The sequence below is a fragment of the Mesoplodon densirostris genome, chromosome 1 (assembly GCF_025265405.1).
Source record: "Mesoplodon densirostris isolate mMesDen1 chromosome 1, mMesDen1 primary haplotype, whole genome shotgun sequence".
Taxonomy (NCBI): domain Eukaryota; kingdom Metazoa; phylum Chordata; class Mammalia; order Artiodactyla; family Ziphiidae; genus Mesoplodon; species Mesoplodon densirostris.
Genome location: NC_082661.1, coordinates 26,911,201 through 26,924,720, shown reverse-complemented (window position 1 = coordinate 26,924,720; position 13,520 = coordinate 26,911,201). Strand labels below are relative to the sequence as shown.

General features: G+C 42.4%; 1 protein-coding gene across 1 annotated transcript; it reads left to right on the top strand.

The window, feature by feature from the left end:
• The first annotated feature begins 11,723 nt into the window (after positions 1 to 11,723).
• LOC132493970 (small integral membrane protein 30-like) lies at positions 11,724 to 12,002 on the top strand. Its single transcript, XM_060104966.1, has one exon. It carries the CDS (start codon positions 11,823 to 11,825, stop codon positions 12,000 to 12,002), a length of 180 nt encoding a protein of 59 aa, XP_059960949.1. The 5' UTR covers positions 11,724 to 11,822.
• The last annotated feature ends 1,518 nt before the right edge of the window (positions 12,003 to 13,520 follow it).

The window sequence follows — 13,520 nt, the reverse complement described above, 5'->3', positions numbered from 1 at the left end:
AATGTACTCATGCCACTAAGTTGTACACTTAAAAATGGCTAAAATGGCAAAGTTTGTGTTATATATATTTTACCACAGTAAAAAAAATTCAAGGGAGGGTGGGCTGGAAGTTTGGGGTTAGCAGATGCAAACAATTACATATAGAATGGATAAACAGCAAGGTCCTACTATACAGCACAGGGAACTATATTCAATATCCTAAGATAAACCATAATGGAAAAGAAAAAAAATAAGTGTTTACTACACAGATAAAAAATTGTTTTAAATAAAATGGAAAAAAAATTCAAAAAAACTTAAAAGAAAAGAAATCAAATACTTAAATAGGACCATTTCCTCCATGTTCACTGAGCTCCTTCCAAATTGCCACTTTTCAGTTGCTGGTCCCCATGTCCCTCCCAAAAGCTCTTTTTACGTTTTGAACTCTATTCATCCTTTCAGCCTTAGCTCAAATGTAACTCAGAGAGGGCTTCCCGATCTCCCTACCCCAGTATTCTTTCATGTTGCCCATACCTTCCCTTCCCTTCCCTTCCCATCCCACAATTGCAATTAAATAAATATTTGTGTGATTATGTCTTTAATATCTGCCTTTTCATTAGGTTGTAAGCTCCAGAGGAGCAGGGACAGTCTTGTCCACGGTGTCTGTCTCATCCCCTGAGAGAGGATACAGCACCTAGCCCAGGGTCTGGCACATTGGGGATTCCATATATATTTTTACATAAATTAATTAATAACTAAATGAATGTGTGTGGTAGGATTGTTTTTAATTTTAATGCCTTTTACAGTGCTTTGAGTTTGATTAAATTTTTTAAAACCAAAAAAAAGTACATCAGGGCTTATATCCCTGTGTTCTACCTTGTGAAGTCGTCAGCGGTCTCTTGGTCCAGGAACCTGAGTCAGACAGTAGTACAATTTGTTTCCAGGTAGATCTGCTACAGCACCAACCATTCCAACCTTGGTCTCTAAGTGGTAAGTTGTTGGGCTTACGACGGAACCCCTCTTCACTGTGGGACCAGACCTGCCAGCCCCCTATAGAGCATTTCACGTGTTCAGGTTAAGCAGCATCTATATTAGGACCAAAAAGTAAGGCATACTAATGTCAGAATGAGAAAGAGCGTTCACTCGTTTATTGGGAAAGCCACTTCTTTGATAAGCCTAGGTAAGTTTAGGTTTTATGCCATTCGTCAATGAAGGCACTTCCTAACTGAATGTCCCCATCTTAGCACTCTGCATCAACCTCAGTAAACAACATTCTGTACTAAAAGGAAGCTAGACACATATCATTAATTTGGAGACAAGAAATACAAAAAGAAACTGATTTAATGAATTTGTCTTCTGGATGTGGACACCCGTGGGAACTGAAAGGTGTGATAATACAGGAAGAAGCACACAACTCACAACAGCTTTTATATAAACAAATTTTGTCCCACAGATCATTATTCTCTCAGCCCACAATCTAATCTTCTTTCTTTTTACTTTTCTATGTGTTACATATAAAATGCATAAACCAGAGAGTACAAAGCAAACGAGCAACTGTAGACATTAGGAGATTTTTTGACCATAAGGAAGAGAAAACCCAGTTAAAACGCGCTTAAACAATAAGAAAATCCAGAGGCATTGTGGACTCCAGGGTACACGATTCAGTCACTGACATTGCCACAAGGAACAGGTTTCATTTCTCTGTCCTGCAACCTTCAGGGTCGCCTTCATCCTACAACATGTTCCCCTCATTGCTTGTAGGATGGCTACAAGTATCCTTGTTTGTGTCAACAAAAGATTCTAAGTCCTTCCCTTCAACCACACTGGGATGAATTAGGACACATGCAGACCCCCAGGACCAATAATCATTGCCGAGGAAGGATCATACACTGATTAATCAGATTTGTCCCTGGGTTTTGGGGATGGAGAGGATATCTGAGCAAAACTGGGATTTTTGACAGGGAGAAGGGGTGGGGAATGGATGCTAGGTAGGCAGTCAAGAGTGTTCACTACAACTAGCAAATCAGAATTTGCCCACACCTTGAGTTACAAGTATTGCAGTAGTATTAGAGAAATATAAAACACTTTGAATTTCACACATCCACTAATCCACTTGTTCTTAACTCATGTAAGGGATAAGAACACATTCTCATCAGCAACAGTGGCTCATGACAGCAGTGATTCTTGGAAAAATCAGGAAGCCTGTGTGGTATTCTTTATGTATACACGATAGTCCCACCTTCCTAGAGAAAGAATGGTATCTCTCCATTATATCAGAGGCCCAGTCCTGCATCTTAGCCATCCTCTCCAGTCCTGGGTTCATATTGAAATCTGCTTGGGTCCCACCCTAGTCCTTCCCAGTGATACAGAACAGCATTTCACCCGTTTGGGAAATTTATTTTGGGAGTCCCAAAGTATATTTTGACATGACTAGTTCTGTGAGAGTTACTAGATGTTCCTTGGGGAAAAAAAAATTTCCATTCTTGCAGAAATCATGAAAGGACTATTTAAATTCTTAGCACTTGCAAAACTTGGGCATTTGTCATTATCAATTCCTGGGACAGCACATCTACTTTGCTTTTGAAGATTAGGCCTTCGTAAGCAAGAAAGTGCCTCTGGTTTTCACAGCAAAGAGGTGAGGCCTCATGCAAGGATATACAACAAGGGTTTGTATAGGGACTTGTAACAGGGATGCATTATTTTCTTCAATCAGTGGTTCTTAAACTACAATCAAGAATAAGGGTTGGGGGCTTCCCTGGTGGCGCAGTGGTTGAGAGTCCGCCTGCCGATGCAGGGGACGCGGGTTCGTGCCCCGGTCCGGGAAGATCCCACATGCCTCAGAGCGGCTGGGCCCGTGAGCCATGGCCGCTGAGCCTGCGCGTCCGGAGCCTGTGCTCCGCAACGGGAGAGGCCACAACAGTGAGAGGCCCACGTACTGCAAAAAAAAAAAAGAATAAGGGTTGGGCTTCCCTGGTGGCACAGTGGTTAAGGATTCGCCCACCAATGCAGGGGACACGGGTTCGAGCCCTGGTCTGGGAAGATCCCACATGCCGTGGAGCAACTAAGCCTGTGTGTCACAACTACTGAGCTTGTACTCTAGAGCCCATGAGCCACAACTACTGAGCCCATACGCCATAACTACTGAGACCACGCACCACATCTACTGAAGCCTGCACACCTAGAGCCGGTGCTCTGCAGCAAGAGAAGCCACCACGATGAGAAGCCCGTGCACTGCAATGAAGAGTAGCCCCTGCTCGACGCAACTAGAGAAAGCCCACGCACAGCAACAAAGACCCAACACAGCCAAAAATAAAATAAATAAAAATAAGTAAATTGAAAGAAAAAAAAAGAATAAGAGTTGCCTTTCAAAAAGGCAGATTCCAGATCTCATCCCAATCTCTGGCTGTGCAGCCTGGGAATTCGTATTTAAACAAACTCTCCAGGTAATTCTGATGCAGGTTGTCCGTGTGTTCTCTGAAATTGCTATCTACCTACCACATGCCTGCCTGTGACAGTAATCAATGTTGCCACGGCAGCAGCCAGTCTGAGCCACCTCCTGCTGCCTGCTGCCTGGGCAACAACTGACTTTTGGGGTCTCTTCCTTCTTTGCTAGTCCAAGGAACCACTGTAAACAGCAGTTTTTCAATACTGTGGAAACTATTCAATTGACCCAAACAAAGAAACTGACTCATACTTGTACCATCAGGGATTACAAACTATGTCACCTCACCTTCAGAGCACCAGTCTTTTAATCCCCTTTCTTGGCTCCACTTCAGATGTCAGATACTAGCCCTCAATGATTACATTTCATTGGCACAAAGAGGGTGCAGTCCCTGAGACCCACACAGTTTTCCAAGCCTGCCACAAACTGGGGTCCTCCCTTATCTGGCATCTATAGCACTCTTGTAACAAGTGTCCTATTGGGTTAAAAGTAAATAAATCTCTCATTTGAGTGAGGGATAGTTGAGTTCATTACTTTTACTTTCAGCAAACCCAAAACAATTATTTTCAACTAATTTTTTGGTCAGATGCTAACTATCTGAAAGAAAACCCATGCTAATAGAAGAGAGAATAGGTTAAGTACTAGGATCTATATCTAATCCCTTAGCAGGTGTGGTAAACAGAATAATGGCTTAATCCCCAGAACCTGTGACTGTGTCGCAATTATAGAGCAAAGGAGAATTAAGGTAGCAGATGGAATTAAGTTTGCTAATCAGCTGACCTTAAATAGGGAGTACATGCCGCAGAGCAACTAAGCCCACGCACCACAACTACTGAGCTCGCGGGCCTCAACTAGAAAGCCCATGTGCCGCAAATTACAGAGCCCACATGCCACAAATACAGAGTCCACGCACCCTGGAGCCTGCGTGTCACAACTAGAGAAGAGAAAACCAGTATTCCACAACTAGAGAGAAGTCCACGCACCACAACGAAAGATCCAGTGTGCCTCAACAAAGACCCCGGGTGTGCAACTAAGACCCAACGCAGCCAAAAATAAATAAGATAAATAAATAATAAATAAATCTTTAAAAAATAATAAATGTAGAAGAGGGAAGGACAAGAGTCAGCGTCAGTGATGCAATGTGAGAAAGAGTTAGCTGGCCATTGCTAGCTATGAAGATGGAAGGGGACCATGAGCCAAGGAATACCTGCAGCCTCTAAAAGCTGAAGAAGGCAAGGAGACTAATTTTCCCTGAGAGCCTCCAGAAGGAATGTAGGAACATAGCTGGATAAGACCTTGATTTTAATCTGCTGAAATCCATTTCAGACTTCTGATCTCCAGAATTTAGATAATACTTTTGTGTTGCTTTAAGCCACGAAATTTATGATAATTAGTTACATCAGCAATAGGAAACTAATACACAGGGAATTAGGAATGAAGACCAGAAACAAATACAGACTAGAGAGTCAAATAAATGTGGGCCTCCTTGCTCAGTGCATACTATAATACCTTTTCTCTAGTGGTGGTCCAGGGGAAACCCTTCATCCTATGAGTTTTCCAGGAGCCCTTTGAACCAGATAACCTGATTCAGAAAAGCTGCAGTGTTAAAAAAATATATATATATTTTTTATGAGTTAAATTCATGTACATTTCTTTTTTGGTCCCTTCAATGTTGGTATTTCATTTGCTTTTCCCTTTTTTTTTCCTGAAGCATAACATAAACATATATATATGCAGAAAAATGCACAAATCATTTTCACGAAGTAAACACACTTATGTAACCACCACCCAAATCAAGATATAAAATATAACCAGAAGCTTCAAAACTCATCTCATGCCCCCGTCCATGCACTATGTCACCTTCCACCTCATACAGTATACATGCCTTTGTGTCTGGCTTCTTTCACTTATTAGTATAGTAGTAAGATGCATCCATATGTAGCAATTGTTCGTCTATTTTCATTGCTCTATAGTACTGCACTGTGTAAATATAAAATGATTCACCCATTTTTTTCAATTCATTCATTTTTTTAAGAGGAAAATTGTGGATTAAAAGTGGTTTCACCCCCTTCCAGATTTTTCGGACACTTTATCCACTAATAAGCAACTGTAAATAAAAAAGCAAGGATGAAACAACCTGAGTTTCCCAAATGTATTTGACCATGGAACTTTTTTTTCCCTATAAAGCATCTTACAAGACTAATATTTTGTAGGACATGCTCCAGGAAACCATGGTCTGGAGCAATGGTTTTCAAACTGTGCTCCTCAAAGCTCTAAGTTCCCAGACAGTGACTCAATAGTGCATAAGGGATCAGAGTAAGATCAACCGGATCCCCACTTCTGCTTCAACACACCCTCCACTTGTATCTGCTTTAAGAAGGGAGTTCAGGGGCTTCCCTGGTGGCTCAGTGGTTGAGAGTCCGCCTGCTGATGCAGGGGACACGGGTTCGTGCCCCGGTCCGGGAAGATCCCACATGCCACGGAGCAGCTAGGCCCGTGAGCCATGGCCGCTAAGCCTGAGCATCCAGGGCCTGTGCTCCGCAACGGGAGAGGCCACAACAGTGAGAGGCCCGCGTACCACACACACACACAAAAAAAAGGTGTTTGAAAACCACATGTCTAAGCTCTAGGGGACCTCTCAGAAGGCCTTTGCACAGACCCAGGTTCCAAGCTACAAGGACTTCCTGACCTTATCCAAAGTTCACTGCTTTCACCATTGCTTACTTGCCAGGCTCTGTCCAAGAGCCATCTGCCCACTGATTCTGCCAGTGGTGTTGTGGAAGGGCTCAAAAGAGATCACTGACAGCTGCTCAATACAGATCAGGCAGCTTAGTCCACAGGCAGCTTCTGTCTATGGAGTCAGAGGCTGAAAATAGATCATTACATGCCACAGAAGTCTGAAATTGCTTCTAACCAGGCAGCATGGTATAGGGATTAAGAGAATGGACTCCAGAGCCAAACTCCCTGGCTTTGATTTCTGGCTCTGCTGCTAACTAGTTGTGACCTTGGGCAAGTTTCTCAATGCCCTCACATTTTAGTTTCCTCATCTTTAAAATGGAAGTGAAGATAATAATAGCATGTACCTCAAAGGCTTGATGAGAATGAAATGAGATCATGTTTGTGCAGCAGTTGAGACTGGGCTGGGCATCTAGGAAGCACGATGTAAATGTCTGTTAAATAAAATCAAAGTGGTTCTGCAAACTTATAGGTGGCAAAGCCCAATTCCATGCATTTTAATTATTTTACTGTTCAATTTTTACCACCGCCCTCGAGGTGAGGCGCTCTCTGTGGCCTCCCACACCCCTGAAGAGTTGAGATCACATGGCCCTCCAAAATGGTGAGTGTTACCAAACTCAGGATTCCTTGGATCAATAACATTTCAAAAGCAATTTTGGGAATTCACGTAGGGTGCCTATTTTAACTATGCCATTCAGAACATTAAAATAAACTGCCATCTACCATTACCACTATTTTATGAAAGGTAATTTTAAGACCAAAAGAAGTAGGAAAGACATAATCTCAGAAAAAAAGACAGGGTTTTAAATTGAGCTTAGTTAAAAAAAAAAAAATCACTACCCTGTTCTGGTTTTTCCATTTCATCTTGAGCCAGTGGCCAAGGGCCAAACCCTGTCTGTGACCCAGCATTTGCATTTGACTAACAGTGCTCTACAGGCCCTTGTGAGTGTCCCTGGACACATGGGCCATTAAAACTAAACACCTCCCTGAGTGTCCAAGCCTCAAAGCTAGTACTGAACACCCCAAACTGCAGAACTGAAGGCATTTGTTAATGATCCCGTTTAGCACTGCTATGCTCAGAGGTGGGGGATCACAGGGGAATTGGGCAGAGTTATTTCAGTTGTTCGCGGTAGCATTTGATGGGGCCTTTTAGAACCACAGCTCCAACTCCAAGGAGCCAAGAAAGACTGAGCTATCTGGGTGTTTTAGATAAAACCTCAGTCTTTCCACCTGTGTTTCATTGCTCTCACACCACTACCACACTCACAACACTTCTGACACCACAGGTGTGGGGTTTTCCCCCATGCCAAGCAATTCTCTGTGACACACCAGGGTGTTCTACAATTTAACTCAATCCTGACACCATCTACTAGAGACAGCGTCAGATCCCACAGTTTAAGGGCTCAGTCCCATGAGACTGCCCCCGCCCCCCATCCCCACAACCAAGATTCAGATGCCAATCACAAGTAGTAGGCCACCACGATACCCACACCTTCTGTCTGACTTGGCTACAAATTGGAGGTTCCCATGACGTCTTCCTCCTTGGATTCAATTATTTGCTAGGGTAGCTCACAGAACTTAGAGACACACTTACTTACATTTACCAATTTATTAAAGGATACAGATGAACAGCCAGATGAAGAGATACATAAGGTGAGGTCTGGGAGGGTCCGAGCACAGAAGCTTCTGTCCCAGTGAATGCGGGGTGTATCACCCTCCTAGTACTTGCATGTGTTCACCAACCTGGAAGCTCCCTGAGCTCCACACTTTTGGGATTTTAATGGAGACTCCATCGTGTAGGCATAGCTGATCATTAACTCCACTACCAGCTCTTCTCCCTTCTTGAGGGAAGGAGAGGCAGGGCTGAAAATTCCAAGCTTCTAATCATGGCTTGTTCTTTCCAGCTAGGTCATCCAGTCAGGTCATCCAGGAGCCATTCAGGACCCCACCCAGAGTTGCCTCATTAGAACAAAAAACACTCCCATCACCCAGGAAACTACAAGGGTTTTGGGAGCTCTGTGCCAGGAACCAGGAGATGAGACCAATATGTGTTTTCTATTATCTCACACTGGGTGTGCAGACATAGTGAGAGAGGCCAGCTTGGGGAGTCAGGACACAGGGGCTGTCATGCTGGTCCTGCTGCTAACCCAACCGTGTAATGTTTGGTGAAGTCCTCAACCATTTGGAGACTTGTTTTTCTCTTCTACAAAATGGGGGCAGTAATGCCTGCTTTGTGTTTCTCAAGGTTGTTCTGGGAATCATATAAGTAATGGCTGTGAATATGGTGTTAAGGCACCCTAAAGGAATGCATATTTGTGACTCTCAGCCTCCACCCCCTTCTAGTCAGGGCCCCAAGTTTTCCCACTAAGTTTATACCAAGGATCTTTCCCTCCAGCCTGACACAGTACTTTCCACAGTACAACACTCCAGGGTAGACTCCAGGGCCTTGGTTTAGAGCAGTGGGGTTAAGGAGAAGCCAATTTTTTTCCTTCTCAGACTTCTGGTCCCCCAGGTCACTCCAGGATGGAGGGAGCTGCTAAGTATAAACACTCAGGAATCCACAAATACTCTTGGAATTCCAGCTTAGTGAGCCTGTTCAGTAATGCTTCCTGCTAAACTAACAAAGAGTGATAGCAGAAGAATGCTGGGAGACATTCCATCCCCTGGCCTCCAAAGAATCCTGGCAGCTCAACTTGTTATATCAACGTGTTATATCTGGAAGAAACTTTAGATCAGTGGTTCTTAATTCTGGCTAAACATTAGAATCACCAGGGGAGCTTTTAAAAAATACCCTTGCCCGGCTGTACCTCACACCAATTAAATCAGAATATTTGGGAGAGGGACCTAGACATCAGTATTTTTAAAGCTCCCCAGATGATTGCAATGTGCAGCCTAGTTTGAGAACCACTGCTATAGAGGATCCAGGTCAAACACCTCACTTTACAGAAGGAAAAACTGAGGCCCTGGGAGTTTAAGAATTTTGTCCGAAGTCATACAACTGATTAGAGCTTGAGATATCAATTCAACAAGTTGATGATAATAACAGCTCATTTTCTGTTGAGCTTTTACTCTGGGCCAGAGTAAGCACCAAGCACCTTACAAATATAATCTCAATAAATCCTAATGACTTTATGAGGAAATTGAGACCCAGGGAGTTTAACTAGTTTTCTCAAGGTCAAAACAACTGAACAGTGGCAGAGATTCCAGTTCAATTGTTCAACTAAGTTTGAGCAGCATGCAGATGACAAGACAGGGATAGGGCCCTGCCCTTAAGGAATTTACAGTCTACCTGGAGGGACAGGACACAGGTGAGCCAACATTTAAAACACATTCTGATAAGTGTTACAGTAAAAGTCAACAATGGAAAGACAAGGAAGGCACCTAACTCTGGGAAAAGTCGAAGAAGTCTTCTTAAAGGAGGAGGTATTGAAGAAGTCTTAAAAGGTGAATGAAAGGTAGTTTAGTGAAAAACGAAGAGGGAGAGAAAGTGGAAGCAGCTAGTGTAAAGAATGGTGAATGCTCAGAGCTATGCAGTAATTCATAGTGACTTGATAAGTATATTCGGGTGGAGCTATAGCCAAGAGGTGAGATTGAAGAAGTACAGAGACTAGATCATTAAGGAGTTTAAAAGAGGAAACCATAGCAGGATTATAAACGGACAGTGGAAGGATACAACTGTATGTATTTAAAAGGTTATTGGAGGATATGATACCAAAAGCACAGGCAACAAAAGAAAAAACAGATAAAGTGGACTACATCAAAATTGAAAACTTCTGTGCATCAAAGTACACTCTTACCAGAGAAAAAGGGCAACTCATGCAATGGGACAACAAAAAACAATCTGATTCAAAAATGGGCAAAGGACTTGAATCGATCTCTCTCCAAAGAAGATATACAAATGGCCAATAGGTACATGAAAAGATGTTCAACATCACTAATCATTAGGGAAATTCAAACCAAAACCACAATGAAGTATCACCTCATAGCCAGCAGGATGGCTATAACAAAAAAAAAAGGAAATAATAAGTGTTGGTGAGAACGTGGAAAAAATTGGAACACTTGTGTATTGCTGGTGGGAGTGTAAAATGGTGCAGCTGCCGTGGAAGACAGTAGGGCAGTTCCTCAAAAAAGTAAAAATAGAATTACCATATGGTCCAGCAATTCCACTTCTCGGTATGTACCTAAAGGAATTAAAAGCAGGGTCTCGGGCTTCCCTGGTGGCGCAATGGTTGAGAGTCCGCCTGCTGATGCAGGGGACACGGGTTCGTGCCCTGGTCCGGGAAGATCCCACATGCCGCGGAGCGGCTGGGCCCGTGAGCCATGGCCGCTGAGCCTGCATGTCCGGAGCCTGTGCTCCGCAACGGGAGAGGCCACAACGGTGAGAGGCCCACGTACCGCAAAAAAAAATAAAAGCAGGGTCTCAAAGAGATATTTGTCTATTCATGTTTATAGCAACATTATTCATAATAGCTGAAAGGTAAAAGCAACCCAAGTGATGAATGAATAAATAATCAAAATGTGGTGTACATATATACAATGGAACGTATTCAGCCTTAAAAAGGAAGAAAATTCTGGTACATGTTACAACGTGGAACCTTATTGTGCTAAGTGAAATAAACCACGCACAAAAGGACAAATACTGTATGAAGTACCTAGAGTAGTCAAATTTACAGAGACAGAAAGTAGAATGATGGTTACCAGGAAGGAGACAGGGAGATGGGTAATGGAGAGTTACTGTTTAATGGGTACAGAGTTTCAGTTTGGGAAGATGAAAAAGTTTTAGAGATGGATGGTGGTAGTGATTTCATAACAATGTGAATATACTTGATGCCACTTAACTGTATGGGTTAAAATGGTAAATTTTATATTATGTGGATTTTACCACAAAAAAACTATGGCAATAGCATTAAAAGATTAGCAGGTGAAAACTCAATGAGGAGACCAGTTAAAAAGCTAATGCCCAGGGGCAAAGAACCCAATAAGAGCCTGATAATGTAAGACAGTGGCAGGGGAGACGTAGGGGACAGACACTAGAGATCTCTAGGAGGTGAGTGGCTAGCTAGATGGGGCGTCAGAAAGAATGAGGAGCCCCAAAACGCTACTCCCAAAGTCCTGACCTGAGGGAGTGATGAACAGTGGTGTCCATCACCAAGACAGGGCCCACAGAGTTGGTGGGGGAGGAACAGGTTTCTGAGAAGGTGGTGAGTTCAGCTTTGAACAAGCTGAGTTTGAAGTACCTGGAGAATATCCAGGTGGCAATATCTTAAAGGAATCAGATACACTACAAATTGATCTCAGAAGGTTGGATATTTTTTTAAGTATGATAACAGTATTATGGTTATTTTTTAAAGTTTGTATCTTTTGTAGAAAATATGGGTGAATGGGGCAGGGCTGGCCATGGGGCAATGGTTGTTAGGGCTGAGGCATGGTACACAGAGATTCTTTATGCAATTCTGTCTACTCTGGGGACCGGTCAAAAATCACCATAATAAAAAGTTTAAAAAACAATAATAGCCCTGCTTGCCATTCCTGTAATGGCTGCTTCCTTGAAGGTGGTGTCACATGGAACCTCTTAGCCTCAGCATCCTGAACTGATAGAATTAAACAAATACCGCTTTCTTTGAAACCTTCAGCCTTTAAGAACCAGTCACCTCAAGATCTCAACATCATGATCTCAGTTTCAACACAATTGTTCCTAGTTCTCTTTTCATTGCTTTTGGTGCTGCCTGTTGTTGAAGCAGTAGAAGCCAGAGATGCAATCGCTCTCTTGCTCGGTGTGGTTCTCAGCATTACAGGCATTTGTGCTTGTTTGGGGGTGTATGCACGAAAGAGAAATGGACGGATGTGACTTTGAAGGGCCTCCTGAATCAAACCTTGCCCTGAAAACCTTTGTGCTATTGAGGTTCAGAACTGAGTTTTGGTGACTGAAAGTTCCCAAGAAACAGTAAATAGGGTAGTTCATAGTCTTGGTTATTTCCCTATAAATAGGAACAAATTGATATACTATGTTAAATGGAAAACAAAACGTTTTCTTCACAACAAATAATGCACTGAAAAATGCCTTAGAAAGAAGGTCAAAGAAGTGAGCTGGCTGAACTCTGCAGTTTCAGAATTCTCAATAGGAAGAAGAAAATTCTTGCCCAGAATCCTGGGAAATTTCCACTGTTTAAGTTATAATCACTGCCTCCTGCATCATCGAGGAGTCTTTTCTCCATATTTTTAATGGATTTTTGTTTTGTTATCTCCCAAGTTACTATTGTACCTAGATATTAAATACAGTTGGTCAAAAATTAAAACTTATCTCTTTGTGGGGGAAACATTTAGAAAATGTATTCGATGTACCTAATGTTGAAATGGAGAAAAGATTTAATGTAAAAAAAAATACTTTATATTGACATTGAAACGGAGAAGAGATTTAATGTTTAACAAAAACAAAAAACTTTATATTAACTGGTAACATCTCCATGGTGAGAAGTACTATATCAAATATAAACCCATTAGGTAAGTTAAAAAAAAATAATAAAGAGATGTAAACCTATAGGGCAGAGATAAAGACATTATTTTATTATTAACAATAATAATACAAAGTACTACCATTTAGGGAGTCTCTACTCTGTGGCAGGCACTTTGCTGAGCCCTTTGCATGCCTATGTTGTACTTTTCATGACAACTCTCATTTTACTAAAGTTCAGATGTCTTGCATACCAAGTGGCAAGCTTCAGATTATATGAGGCATATCAGAGGGAACGAATAAAACAAGAAGCTAGAAGGGCTAAACAAGGAAAGGTATGGACTGCTGACGTCTGAGAATAGGAAAAGGACCCCATAAAGACAGTGGTAGGTAGCGTGCTTTGCAAACCAAGGAAGAACAGAGATTCAAGAAGAAAGGAGTGGCTCCTCGTGTCAAATACCATACAAAGTACAGGCAAAATAGCAACTAAAAACTGCTCAGTGAATTTTACAGTTAGGAGGCTGGGAGTACCTGGGGTCTTGGAAAGAACCACTGGAATGGTGGGGACAGAAACTGGGTTGGGAATGAGTGGGTAGCAAATTAGGCCTACTCTTGATAAGCTATGCTGTGAAGGGAACTTGAAAGATTGGTGTGATATTGTGATTTATAATAAGAAATATATATTTGGTCTTCATATGTTTCTGGCAGAGCTTCTAAAGCCCCTGGAATTTCCTAAGTGATGAATGTGATAAAGATGTCTTTTGTTAATGAGGTCTCTTGGACCACACCTAAGGATGGGGCTGGCTGCCAGGAGAATCAACCATGTTTTTAGAGGGGTGGAACCTTTCCACGCCCCTGACCTCTGGGGATGGGAGAGGGGCTGGAGGTTGAATCAATCACCAATGGCCAATGATT